The sequence below is a fragment of the Rhipicephalus sanguineus genome, chromosome 2 (assembly GCF_013339695.2).
Source record: "Rhipicephalus sanguineus isolate Rsan-2018 chromosome 2, BIME_Rsan_1.4, whole genome shotgun sequence".
Classification (NCBI taxonomy): Eukaryota; Metazoa; Arthropoda; class Arachnida; order Ixodida; family Ixodidae; genus Rhipicephalus; species Rhipicephalus sanguineus.
The window spans coordinates 99,483,158-99,495,185 of NC_051177.1; the positions used below are offsets into that span (position 1 = coordinate 99,483,158).

The following is a 12,028-nucleotide window of genomic DNA, read 5'->3' on the forward strand; positions in this document are numbered from 1 at the left end:
CGCTGTCTGTCTCGTGTCTTACTTTGCGCTGTGATCACAATTTGAAATGGAATACCAACTACCCCGTACCCAGACCTTGCTCCTACGTTTACCTCAATTCACTAAAGCGTTGATGTGTATAATGCTGACATTTTAGACATCCTCATGCAATGACCTTTCACTCTGACATAGAATGTTGTTTGCCTGTAGTCTCACTTTAATACTGAGTAATGAGGGCAGACAAGGCATAGATTTACACAAGTACTGCTTATATTTACCAGCATTCGCTCATCATGTCGCAGTTGAGTGATGGCAAGCAGGCTGAGAGAGGAGAAGTTGGAATGGTGAGAACAGCTCCAATGAACGCAATCAACATAGCACTATTCTATGGGGAAGGAACATTATATTATAGTAATTTCGAGAGAACAGGAGCGATAGAATATTTTGCATATATTACATAATATCAAATAAAATAGCTGAGCTGTACAGATAATTAGCGACGTGGTAAGGAACCTGTATTGGTCAAATAAATAAGTAAAATGAATATACATGTAAAGCGCTGTACAAAATTGGTTACAGACACTTGTCCGTAAGCCCCGAATCATGGTGGTTTAGCATTCAAACCAAGATTGCCGCGAAGTGTTGAAACAGATTTTCACTTCCGCGACCCCCTGATTGTCCTTATGGTTTAAGGATTTACATTTTCCAATTATATCTTCTTCTTTCTCTTCCCATTGAGGAAGACCGCAACGAGTGCGCCAGATTTTAAAATTGTTAGGAAGAAGTTTTTAATCGGAATATATTCGGCGGCTGCATTGAAATGCACTGCTTATACACGATGCAATAATTTCGCACTATAGGGTTTAAAAGTAAGCTTTTATCTTCCCCCTCGAGATCCCGAACCTGCTGCGCGAAACACTGTGCTTCCTTTGCCCGGCTTTTATTGGGATGTAACCAAAATGCCAGTACGACATAAAATAATAACAAGAATAAATTTGCAGCGATAAAAACAGCAACACATTCAGCAGTTATTTGCACGTTATTCTATGCATAGAATAGTTCCAGGCAAAAAAAAATTTAAGAAGCTCCGGTTAAGAGGCGGTCCCTGGCGAATACATTAAAACCCAGAATATAGTGAACGCACTGAGCTAAGCTCGCTGTATTCCTAGGCATTACTAGAAAGCGAAATCCCCGTCCACCACCTCAACAGCGAGGCGTTATAAGGAGCACACATGAACAAATCGACGGTGCATTTGAATACCAACCATCCAACCTCAAATTCTGCATTCTGAAAACACTCGCCGCACTTTACGACGCAATTCGCACGCATTGTATTTACTACGAAAACACTTTTTATCTTCCGACAGTGACAGTTTCAGCGCTTAGTTGGGACCCCGCATCGCTTCGAATAACTTTTTATTCTCTCAGCATACACAAAGCTTAGTCACCTTCACAAAACAAAGGAGCGCCATGGGATCCACTAAGGCTACCGTGCGATGCCAAAAGTGCTGCGGGGGTAAAGTTTATAAATGCCACCCGAGAGTGCATTTCGCCTGCTTTGTTTTTATAGGAAGATTCACTCGTCGCGTGTTTCTTTCTGTTTCTTTGTTTTCGCCATTGAGTGTCGTTGCTTGTGCGGGTGGGACTCAGATTACCGGGCGCCGGTCCTTCCAACCTGTTTAGCATTTTCTCTCGCTCCCTTGAGCTTCTGTAGCGTGCGTTTGCAGAATTGAAAGCAAACGTATGCGCTTGGATTAGGTTTCTTTCCGGGCGTAATTTGATATCCTATTGTTGTCATCGTGCTCCGCTCACTCCCATGCCCCTAGACTCCACCACTCCCCCCACAAATCGTCAAAAATGATAAAGCGTGGGCGACGGTAAACACAAGCTTACGTTTCCTGGTTAGAATAAACTGTCAGCATTGCGGTGATGACAAGTCACTCTCGCAGGAAATGCGCATAGAAGGCAGGAAAATGGGGCAGGTAAAAAAAAAATAACCAGTGTATCGCGCCTAGTAAGCGAAACAAGAAACGCAGATATGTATGCTTCTGAAGTCTCACCGCATTTGTTTGCCATTACAACGGAAAGAAATGTATAGGGTGCAATTCAAAGAAATTATTCTGGAATATGTAGAATGCGTACAATTCTGTTTACTTTATTTTGCTCTCGAACTTGAGGGTTCCTGTGAAACTGCTTGATAAATGACCCTCGCGAATGAAAAATGACGCTCTTTTTCTCAAGCTCTCGGAACCTGATACAGGTATACTGAGCTATATTAGATATACAGCTGGAGCTGGTGGTATGGAAAAAAAAAACGCACTGAAAACATTTACCAGAGAAGCCCCGAATGGATTCTCTGACGTGTTTGTTTTACTCCTTTACTGTATTTAAAAGCAGTTGCATCCTTAAACAAGGCAACTATAAGTAAGTGAACGAAGGCTTGTTTAAAAGGCTTTAGATTAGCGCTGGCCACGGTCTCAGTGGCAACCTTATTCAGAGTAGCACAGGGTAGCACGAAAGTGGCATGCGAAGCCACAGCTTTGACATTATTAGCGCGGTGTTTCAACATACAGCGACCGTGGAATCCATGTCCCCATCACCATGGACAACCATACATCAAGGTGGTTAAATTCCCGCCATTGCTTCGATTTCTAAGCTCTCGTTTTGTTGCTGTAGTAAATTCAGTGATAAAGCGTTTTATCTTGTTTTGTGACTACATGTATTACTATATCAGTGCATAGAGAAGCAGCTGCCAAAAGAACAATACAAGCGGTCGTTTCGCTGGACTTACCGGTGATACGTTGATAGGCATGATTTTATTGGCGGTAATATAATTCTGCAAGAAACTGAAGTATCCGATCGTTAAAGTGAACAATCATGCACTAATCTTCGCTATTACTCGTTCCAATTCTCATAAAGAGAAGTAGTAGTAGCAGGAGGAGGAGGAGGAGGAGGAAGAAGAGATCGATGGAAGGACAGGGAGGTTAGCCAGTTCTCAGACCGGCTGGCTACCCTGTGCTGGGGAAAGGGGTAAGGCGAATAAAAGATGATGGAAAAGAGATACTACAAAAAGAAGAAGAAGAAAACGAAAAAGAGAGCAATACAATAAACGGCATTGCTTAAAGCCTGTCTCTAAGACCAGTTGTCCGCAAGAACGCTCTCGGAGCCTTCTGAGCTGAAGACGGTCTCGGCCAGTGTCCCAAGACCCTTTCCTCCGACCATGGTCGATTGTTAATTTTATATCACACTTTTGTGTAGGGTAGCTAATGCACCGCCACCTTTTGCAATCTATCTGCCCCGCCTTCTGTATCCGTTTGAGGTCATTGTCCACGAACTCACTCATGACGTGCACAGCCAGCTGTCCTCTGGCCGTATTTCCTTGAGGATCCTTGGCTACGCACGCGTACCAACCGCTGTCCACGCTACGCTGCACCTCTGCCACAACCAGGCTTCCGTTGGGAAAGCTGTGCTGACGATGGTTTTGAGGCAGCGATCGGCCGTCTGAAAGAATAAGAGAACCAGAAGAAATAAACAAAAAAGAACCATAACAAACGACGCGGAAAACTATCCAAGTCGAGCCTTCGGCCAAAACTGAGCACGAACGTAGTTTACGTACATATTTTCTCCACGAAACTGTTCCATTCTGCTTCATTATCATTGCATGCAGTTTTGAAATCGAACTGCACGCAAGGATAAGGATTGTCACTTGCTGTCAGTGGTTTCTTAATACAAAATATTCGTGTGGATTGAAGCGTAAGCGTGTTTGTTGTCCCCTTCTGTCATTTGCTCGTCGTGCAATTCACGTAAAAAGTGCGGTGGTTAAAGGGGTCATGAAGCACCCCTTGGGCTGATTGAAAAAACACATCCTGCGGAAAGCTGACACGGCTATGAACTGCTCTGCCAAATATTACAGTCGTGCGCGCCGCGTAATGGCCACAAGCGGAGCGCGAAGTTGCCGTTTCCCCAGGCACCCTCTTTTCAAACAGAGGCCGGTTCTCACTCTCGTCGGTGGGCGGGGCGTCTGTCCGCTGTACGTCGCAAGAGACATAGCATGCTTACTGGCCGATAGCCGACGTAAATCGAGAGCGGCGTTCGGATCAGATGCGCTTCTTGCCGCGGGGTGCCGCCACTTGCCGGCGCCGCAGTCCTCAGTACACGGTAGCCGCACTCGCGCAAGCGAATCACAGCGGGAGAGCGATCGCGTTTCATGACGCGCGCTGGCGTAACTTCTTTCCCCCATGCCATCCCTCCCTGTCTAGCTTCCAGTGCGCTCGCCGGCACGAGAAAAGAGAGAAAGCGCTGGGAGCGTGCGCCAAACCCCCGTAACTCCGCTGATTCTTGACGGATTCGAGAAATTTTTGCGGCAATCGATTCGGGAGGCAGTACACTCCGATACTGAGGCCATTAGATCATTACTTGGAAAAGTGGTTCATGACCCCTTTAATGTCCGGAAAATGCGCGCTGGGTTATGACGACCGTCAGTTTATGCACCGCAACAAAACAACTTTCCAAACTAACTTTTCAAATAACATAAATAACCAACCAGCCTTTTTTTTTACGTCTGCTCTTTTCTGTCCCTTTCGTTAAGTGCCGTATAAAGCATATTTACTTTCTTTTTATGCGGATGACTTGAACATCTGCGCACTAATAGCAAAAGAGATCGCAATGCCTCTTTGTTCAACATAAATGATATGTGGACATTCACGAAAAATTTTCGTGCCAGCTTGGCATAAATATGGTGTTAAAAGCGCCGCTCTGGATAGTATGCCAGACAATGCATTGGTCTTCTAGATAAGTTCTTCGCGTACTGCTTCTCGCGTGCTTTTGGAAAGCCTCAATGCATTCCGTAGCACACTTTAAAGTATGGATGTGTAGAAAGTAGGACTCTTCTTACGATACATTCTAAAGAAACATTATGTGAGTACGGCTTGACTTCAATTTTTTCAAAGACATAAATAAAAAGTTGTATGAGTTTCGAAATGCCTGTGCCTGTTCACCTATACTTTTCGCGCTACATCTTGTGTACAGATACAAACAGTTGTGCTCTCTCTTTCTCTCTCACACTCCCACGCGCACACGCACACACACACACAGAATGTTTTAAGCAATGTATTAAAGTAACCCCTACAATCAATAGCGATCGACTTTTTCGTGTTGAACCGTTAGACATAGCTCGACAGATCACCCAGGTTCCCGCTTCAAAGAGCATAAAAGTCTTTGCATAAACTTCTCAAGATTTCTGGAAGAAATCGATCGAAAAAGATGGTGGTCAGCACAAGCTAGCGTGAATATTTAGCGTTTCACAGCCCCACCATGTTTAGAACGTTTCTGCTATTAATCAATAGAAAAATATTGATTTCGTTAATCGATTAATCCATGCGCCAGCAAAGTGTGGTACTTTTGTGAACACAGCCCTCCTCGTATTATTGATTTCCCGCTGGAATTTTTTCACCTTTATTTATACCTCAGTGGACAGACTTATTTTACGTCTCCAATGGCCTACGTGTAAAGAACTTCAGTAGTTCTTGAAGCACGAACGACAAAATAACGATCGAAGATCGCGTGCAAAAGTTCAACATTAAAAATAAAAGTGGGAGCCAATGGACGGAATCACAATGAGGCATACAGGTTGTATGAATACGAATGAGGGCCTCAGCCTGTATCATACACCTAATCCTGTTCAAGAAGCCTCTATAGCACAAAGTTTACGTTCTGTGCCGCGCAAGAAACAGAGCTAATTCCATAAAATTACAGGCGCAAGTGTGGAGCGTGTACAGCCCTGAAACAATATATTGTTTACAACATTCACAATTGCGTGCGTGTCGCACTTTGTCTATTTAGCTTTTGCAATAGACGAGGCAACATAAAGTTTGCGCGCGCGACGCCAGTGCCGGATGCTCCCCTGGTGGGCCGATGAAAACGTCGAGGGTCGTTGGCTCGCCCGTGGAAGAGATTTCGCGCTGCCGCGCGCGCGTTTTCGGCGAAGCGCGTGCTGCCGATGATTGCGTTTCCAAGTTGCAAAGAAAGCCACGTCATTCCACAAGTCATTACGCACCTTTCTATGCATGGCAGTGCCGCATCGGCCTTGAGAAGATGATAAGCACTGTATTGAACTGTGAAACTGCATAGTCAATGGAAATCCACAGGCGAAACAAGCGCCAAGCTGTACACAGATTCAAATCATCATTCATTTTGCGTGCCTCATTTTGATCATTGTCGTACGGCAGATCGAGTGGCCTTTACACATACAGCAATAAAGTTTAGTCGACACTCTCCCATATCGTCTCGCTCATTCAGTACCGTCAGGAAAGAGCATACTGGAGCACCAGCTCATGTGAAAACCCGTTGGGGTATGCGCATACCGCGAAATATTCAACACAGTGATCGCGATTACGTGTCTGCACTGGTGCTCGCCATCCCCGGCCTGCCCCCCATTGACCAAGCGAGTGTAGAGAGGTGAGAGGAGTTGCTGGCCAGCGATAACCTTGATGATCAGATCAGTTTATTCGACAGGGCACGCAGGGCGGCAACTACCTCTGGCGTCCTGGACTGAGGGCAGCCAGCACCGCTAGATGGTACTTGCGGACCGAGCTGGCCCTGCATGTTTTTCCTTCCTTTCGTCCTAGAATCCTACTTGCGGCCTGCAAGCCCGTGAGACCGCCGCGTGACAGGACGGGTTCTGTATTGTAGATTCATCACAAAAATGCACAAATGACGATTGTATTTTTCAGCATTACTTATTCAATTAGTTTGTTCTGATAAGCCTTTGAAAGTCCTTGTACAACATATTTACGCAGTCCTCAGCAAACCAAAAACCGTTTCTGAACGTTTTATACATGACGTTCACCACTATATGATGACAAACATTTTTGTATCTCGCCAAAGAGGGCGCTCAAGCTACTTAACTTGTCTTTTTTTATTTAAAACGCGTGAAGAGGCCATATTGGTACAACGGATATTCCAGCAGGCCGTTCTTTCTAGACATAGACTACTGCGTAGAAATCCATTGTAACTGGGTTCAAAAAAACAAATCTCGCCCTTGTTTCTGAGGAACGAAGCGGTTGTCCTGTTGTCCTTGTTCTCGTCGTAGTGTTTCGTCCTCTGCCCTTGTGTAGTTCCCCCAAAAATCTTTTACCAAGAAGCACAGCTTCAAATCCGTTTTCGGGGGGACTCGCCCGTTTTCGGGTGGTTTTCATGCCACACTCGGGTTCGCATGCATTAGTCATTTATGAGCGCTTCTCTCTTGTGAACACACGTTTTTAAGCAGAGTGACTAACTTTACATAGTTTTTGAGTTTATTTTCATATCGAGGTTGCAGAAGTTCTCGTCATAAATGTCCTGCGCGAGATTGCTGCCATTGCTTTTCACCATTCTAATTTACATGGCACGCTAACTTATTTTAAACCCTTTATTTCGTCGACCTTCTGGGTATTATTACCGTCACCAAAGGAGTGGCTTTCTTGGCCACTCTCTTGACAATAGTGCTCTACACCACCTCCACCGACACCGCGAGACCACGAGCTGCAGTTAAACGCGAGAGCAAGCGCAGCGTGAGGTTGGCGGGCAAGCACTCTCACATAAGCACAGCGAGCAAGAGCACGCGCACTACTGCTCAGCGCATCAGCGCAGCGCGACAAGCCACGGTGCTGCGCTGCGCAGCGCGAGCGAGAACGCACGTGCTAAGCAGCGAGAGCACGCGCGTACCGCGATCAGAGAACGAGAGAGAGAAACAAAAATTGGCCGCGTATCTGCGTGTTTCGCTGCAAATGTCGTCTAAAGACGATAGAAGAGGCGCTACGTAAGATATGGACGCCATCTGGCAATACGTCGGGAAACATGAGTGCTGTGTTGCGGGCTGGTAGTCCCGGCGCGCCAGCAGGCGAAGACCGGCGGTGACCAACGCGACCGGCGGGGACGCCAGCCAGCCCGAACACGCGGTTTGGCGCGAAGCGCCGAAGCAGAAGAAACGTCCGCACTAAACGAGTACTCTCCACACACTCTTTTATCTGCACGTCGCCTGGGTAAAACAGGAATGCCAGAGCGGCGCCCCATGGCATTCGTACAGTGCAATACAGAACCGAAACCGAAACACAACAATGAGCTCGTGCAGAGGGCACGGAGGTAGGCAAGTTTTAGCGCAGTCGCTTTTTCAGCGCAGCTTAAGAAACTAGGGTCTCTAGAATTACGTAGCTATGTATTTTCTATTAAAGGAACACACCGCCTAATACTTACCTAGTGATGTTGCGCCTCAGATATGCGTAATGTTTGCTTTTTGATCAACAATGTACACAAGTATGAACCTAGTCAGCCGTTCAAGATGGCTGGCCCTTGGGCAAGTGGTTCAACTTTGGCCGGGTGATTGAATCGAGTGACGTGCTGACAAACAGAAAGACAGGCAGACAGACCTACAGACCAAAATTTCTGTGTTTATGTTCTCCAAGAAAGACTATCGTCTTTAAAAAAGCCGAGACAGAATGCACGCAGCCGTAATGTAAGCAGACCGCCGGCGGAGCGCCACGCGCGACCGCATAACGAGATTTCCGAAAAAAGGGGGCGCTTTTCAGAAAAAGAGCCACTGGAAAAATTTCAGAGTATCGCATCTGTTTTCCGCGCGCCGCCGCCGACGCGATTGGCTTACTCGCATCACGTGACCTCTCGCCGCCATATCCCTTCCAAGCGCTTTGGTTGCAGGCGCGATCAATGCAGAGCGTGGCCGGACATTTAGCAGTACCACGGTCCCCAGAAGTACTTCGTCGCTTTTATAACGCGTCATGCAGACAGGGGCGTAAGCAGACATTTTTTTCGCGGGGGTGGAGGGGGGGCACGGGCCCGGTGTGCCACCCCCTGGCTACGCCACTGCATGCAAATGCCAGAAGAGAGTAGCTCACCATCAATCAAACGTTACTGGTGAGCTACTCTGGGAATCTTGTTTGCCGTGTGGGAAAAATTAATGTCAAAGAGCGCCGTTCTACGTGGCTGCATAGTTGGCCTGAAAGAATTCGCCCCCCTCGAATAACACTCCTTCCTGCAGTGAACTACACTAACTTTGCTGGAAAAGATCTTACGCGACAGGATACTTCACCTCTTCGGTTCGGTATGGTCAGCAATATTGAAAACTACATACCTTTTTATTTGCTCGGCTCTTTATATCTCGATCTGTTGAACAGATTACGCATGCTATCCGAGTTATAAGCGTGTCACGCACGAGAGCGAAATCATAGATTTATTAAAATAGTAACTGTTTACTGGTATACCTTGAAGGCAATTGTGGCATGATCTTTGGCATTGCACAAAACAGAAGCGTGGAACTTTGTTGATAAACTTGGTATAAGGCAATGTTATCAAGCGTATTTTTAAACTTGTTGCAAAAAAATGCTCCTAATGCTGCACTGCACCGAGAGTACCCTTAAAATACTGTACAATTGGTGAGAAATGGTCACAGCAAAAAAAAAAAAAAAAAGCAGATCCCACGTATTGAGGGAGTCGATTTTATGCGAGCCCTAGTTCTATATACATACTGTGTTGCAGTAGCATGCGCTTTAAAAATTCCGGGATGCGCTATTTCTGATCAAAAGAACATAAAGCACCGTGTCGAGGAAGTTTTAATAAGAGTGCATTATGAAAAAAAGTGCAGCAGTGAAAAAACCAAACCCCAGCTGTTTACGCGCTGGCAACTTCAAAAAAAAAAAAAAGAACTGTTTGTCGAAACACAGCAAAATATTTGCAAATTAATTGCAACGTTGGGAATATTAAGGAGACAACACATGGGAAATGAAAAAATTAGTAGGTAGTGATGTCAATCATTTTTGATGGCCTATTTTCTACGTATCGTAAAATAAGATGCATCTTACCTACCGCACGCCGATTCGCCCGTGCGTTCGGCTGCTGGCGTTCCGAATCAAGACGTCGCGCACAACTTCCAATTACCGTACACTCACAACTTCTATTAGACATATCAACCAGTTGAACAGCAAGCACGGTGCGCAAGCAAGCTATGCGTCAGCGATCAGTCGAAGGACGCAATGTTGAATCGGTTGAATGTTCTCGATATTGTTCGATAACGTTCTCGAGTGCAGTGAACCTGAACACCGACTGCAACGCTAGCGCAAACAGTCAAGATTCACCAAATGTCGAAGTAAATGGCATCTCGCACGATGTCACTGCGCTAATGCAACTATGTTTACGGATCCGTACCTAGCGAACACGCCCGGGCGTGACACGAAAAGAGACCGATGAAGCCATCAAGAGAGTTCGAGAGCACATGGCAACATTCGCCGTACGTTTCATTAGTTACACCGCTAACCGCGCAGTCGATCTATACCTGTAGATAACTGGAAATCACTTCTAATATCATCTTGAAGACGCACACACACATAATGCCGTTCTGCCGAGCGTAACACGGCACTGAGGCTAAAAGATCGGTCACTTCTCAACACATGCTAGCAAAGCGCCGGACGGCCTGGAAGGGACATGGCCGCCGCAACCCAATGTTGCCCGCGTGCAGCCTACCTTTGCGGTACTCTGATTCTCCAGTGACTCTATTCAGAAAGGCGCAGCAGCGCCCCCTGGCCCAGGTTTTCTCGTCCATAGCCGTTTATAGAGGCCCCGCGCAATTAAAAACTTAGTACTGAACCAACTATGCCATGGGCAGGTTCTTTCCGGTTGGTTTCGACAGCGCATTTTACTGAGCCGATGGCGAAAGTTTCTGTATGGTGTTCTTGAGCTAGAGTATTTTGACCGGGATAGTCTGGTCATCGCGGCTATAACTTGTGCTGGTGAATAGAGACGACAAGGAAGACTATGAGGTGCGTTCGTTTGAACGACTCTTTCCCTTTCTTCTGGAACCTTTTAATCTCATTCCCCATCTCTGTATAGAGTAGCATGCCAAAGTCTATCCACACGCCGGCAAAAAAAAAAAAAATCTCTTTTCCAATAAAGAACCTCTCGCGCGCTCTCTCTCTCTCTCTCTTTATCTCTTAAGTTGCTAGTCTACGTATCACTCGCCTTTCTGCCAGACGATGCTCTTTATGGGATGTCCGGCGACGGCGCAGTGCAGCTGCATTGTGCGTCCCGCCAGTGCCGTCACATTAGCCATTGGTCGAATCAAGGGCTTTCCGAGAACGTTAAGTCTGGCCGTGTGAGAGACTCGGCCGACGCCGTTGCGGGCCACGCAGCTGTAGAGGCCACCGTCCTCCACTCGCACGCCGGTCATGTTGATGTAGCTGTGGACCAGTCTGTATGTAGAAAAGAGATAAAAAAAACAAAAAAAACAGACCATGTACCTCGTCGCGTCACCGACTTACGCATTCAGATTTCAGTTAGAACTTCCGGTAGTGAAATACATTGTCTGCACACTCGATTCTTTCCGTAAGGCGTCGCGGCCCGGAGGGTATGCGAAAGAACGTATGAATGAAATTCCGGCAACTACTAAGAATGAGAAAAAGAACTAGAGACAACACACGAGAACTAATTACACTCGCTTTGCTGACTACATGTATTGTATTTTGAATGCACCTTTTCTATTCTTTTAGTCGCAGTGCACATACGTGCGTTTCATATCGGGGTTATTTTGTTCTAACGTTCAGCATCATGTTAAATTTCTGTTGCTCGCTGCCATCAAGAGAGAAAAGGCTCTAGTTACAGATTGAGGGTAATTTTGGCTCTTCATGGGCGTAGCGTATGGACCTAGTGTAAGCCTTTTGTGGGCCTCGAAACGCTTCACCCTATTGCACATTTTCTATGAGAGCAGATAGAAACTGTGTTGCAATTCACTTGGGAGAATAGAAGAGCTAGAAGTTGGTCATCGGAAGCTGCTGTTGAAGAGAAATGCACTCTCTGTACGTCTGCAATAAAAAGTGATGTCTCCGGCGACCCTGTTTGGGATGACTTTTCAGCTCTGTATCATCCCTTCAGCTATGCATCTCTTCCCTTCACAACCGGGACACTCTGTCGTGGTTTTCTGATGAGTGTAGCATACACATTTCTCCCATGTCTATGGGAGTAGTGCAAATGGCCCGCGGACATCTATGTGTGGCTCCTGCGGGACCGA

At 46.3% G+C, this 12,028-nt stretch overlaps 1 protein-coding gene and 1 long non-coding RNA gene across 2 annotated transcripts in view; one reads left to right on the forward strand and one right to left on the reverse strand.

Annotated features, from left to right (window-relative positions):
- The window catches only part of LOC119383457 (Down syndrome cell adhesion molecule-like protein Dscam2), a 179,563-nt gene that overhangs the window by 38,643 nt on the left and 128,892 nt on the right, over positions 1–12,028 (reverse strand). The window contains 2 exon segments of the mRNA XM_049412517.1: positions 3,319–3,480; positions 10,984–11,213. Of these exon segments, the coding sequence (XP_049268474.1) occupies positions 3,319–3,480; positions 10,984–11,213 (392 nt within the window).
- LOC119383458 (uncharacterized) overlaps positions 1–12,028 on the forward strand; it is a 166,802-nt gene that overhangs the window by 4,648 nt on the left and 150,126 nt on the right. The window lies entirely within an intron of this gene.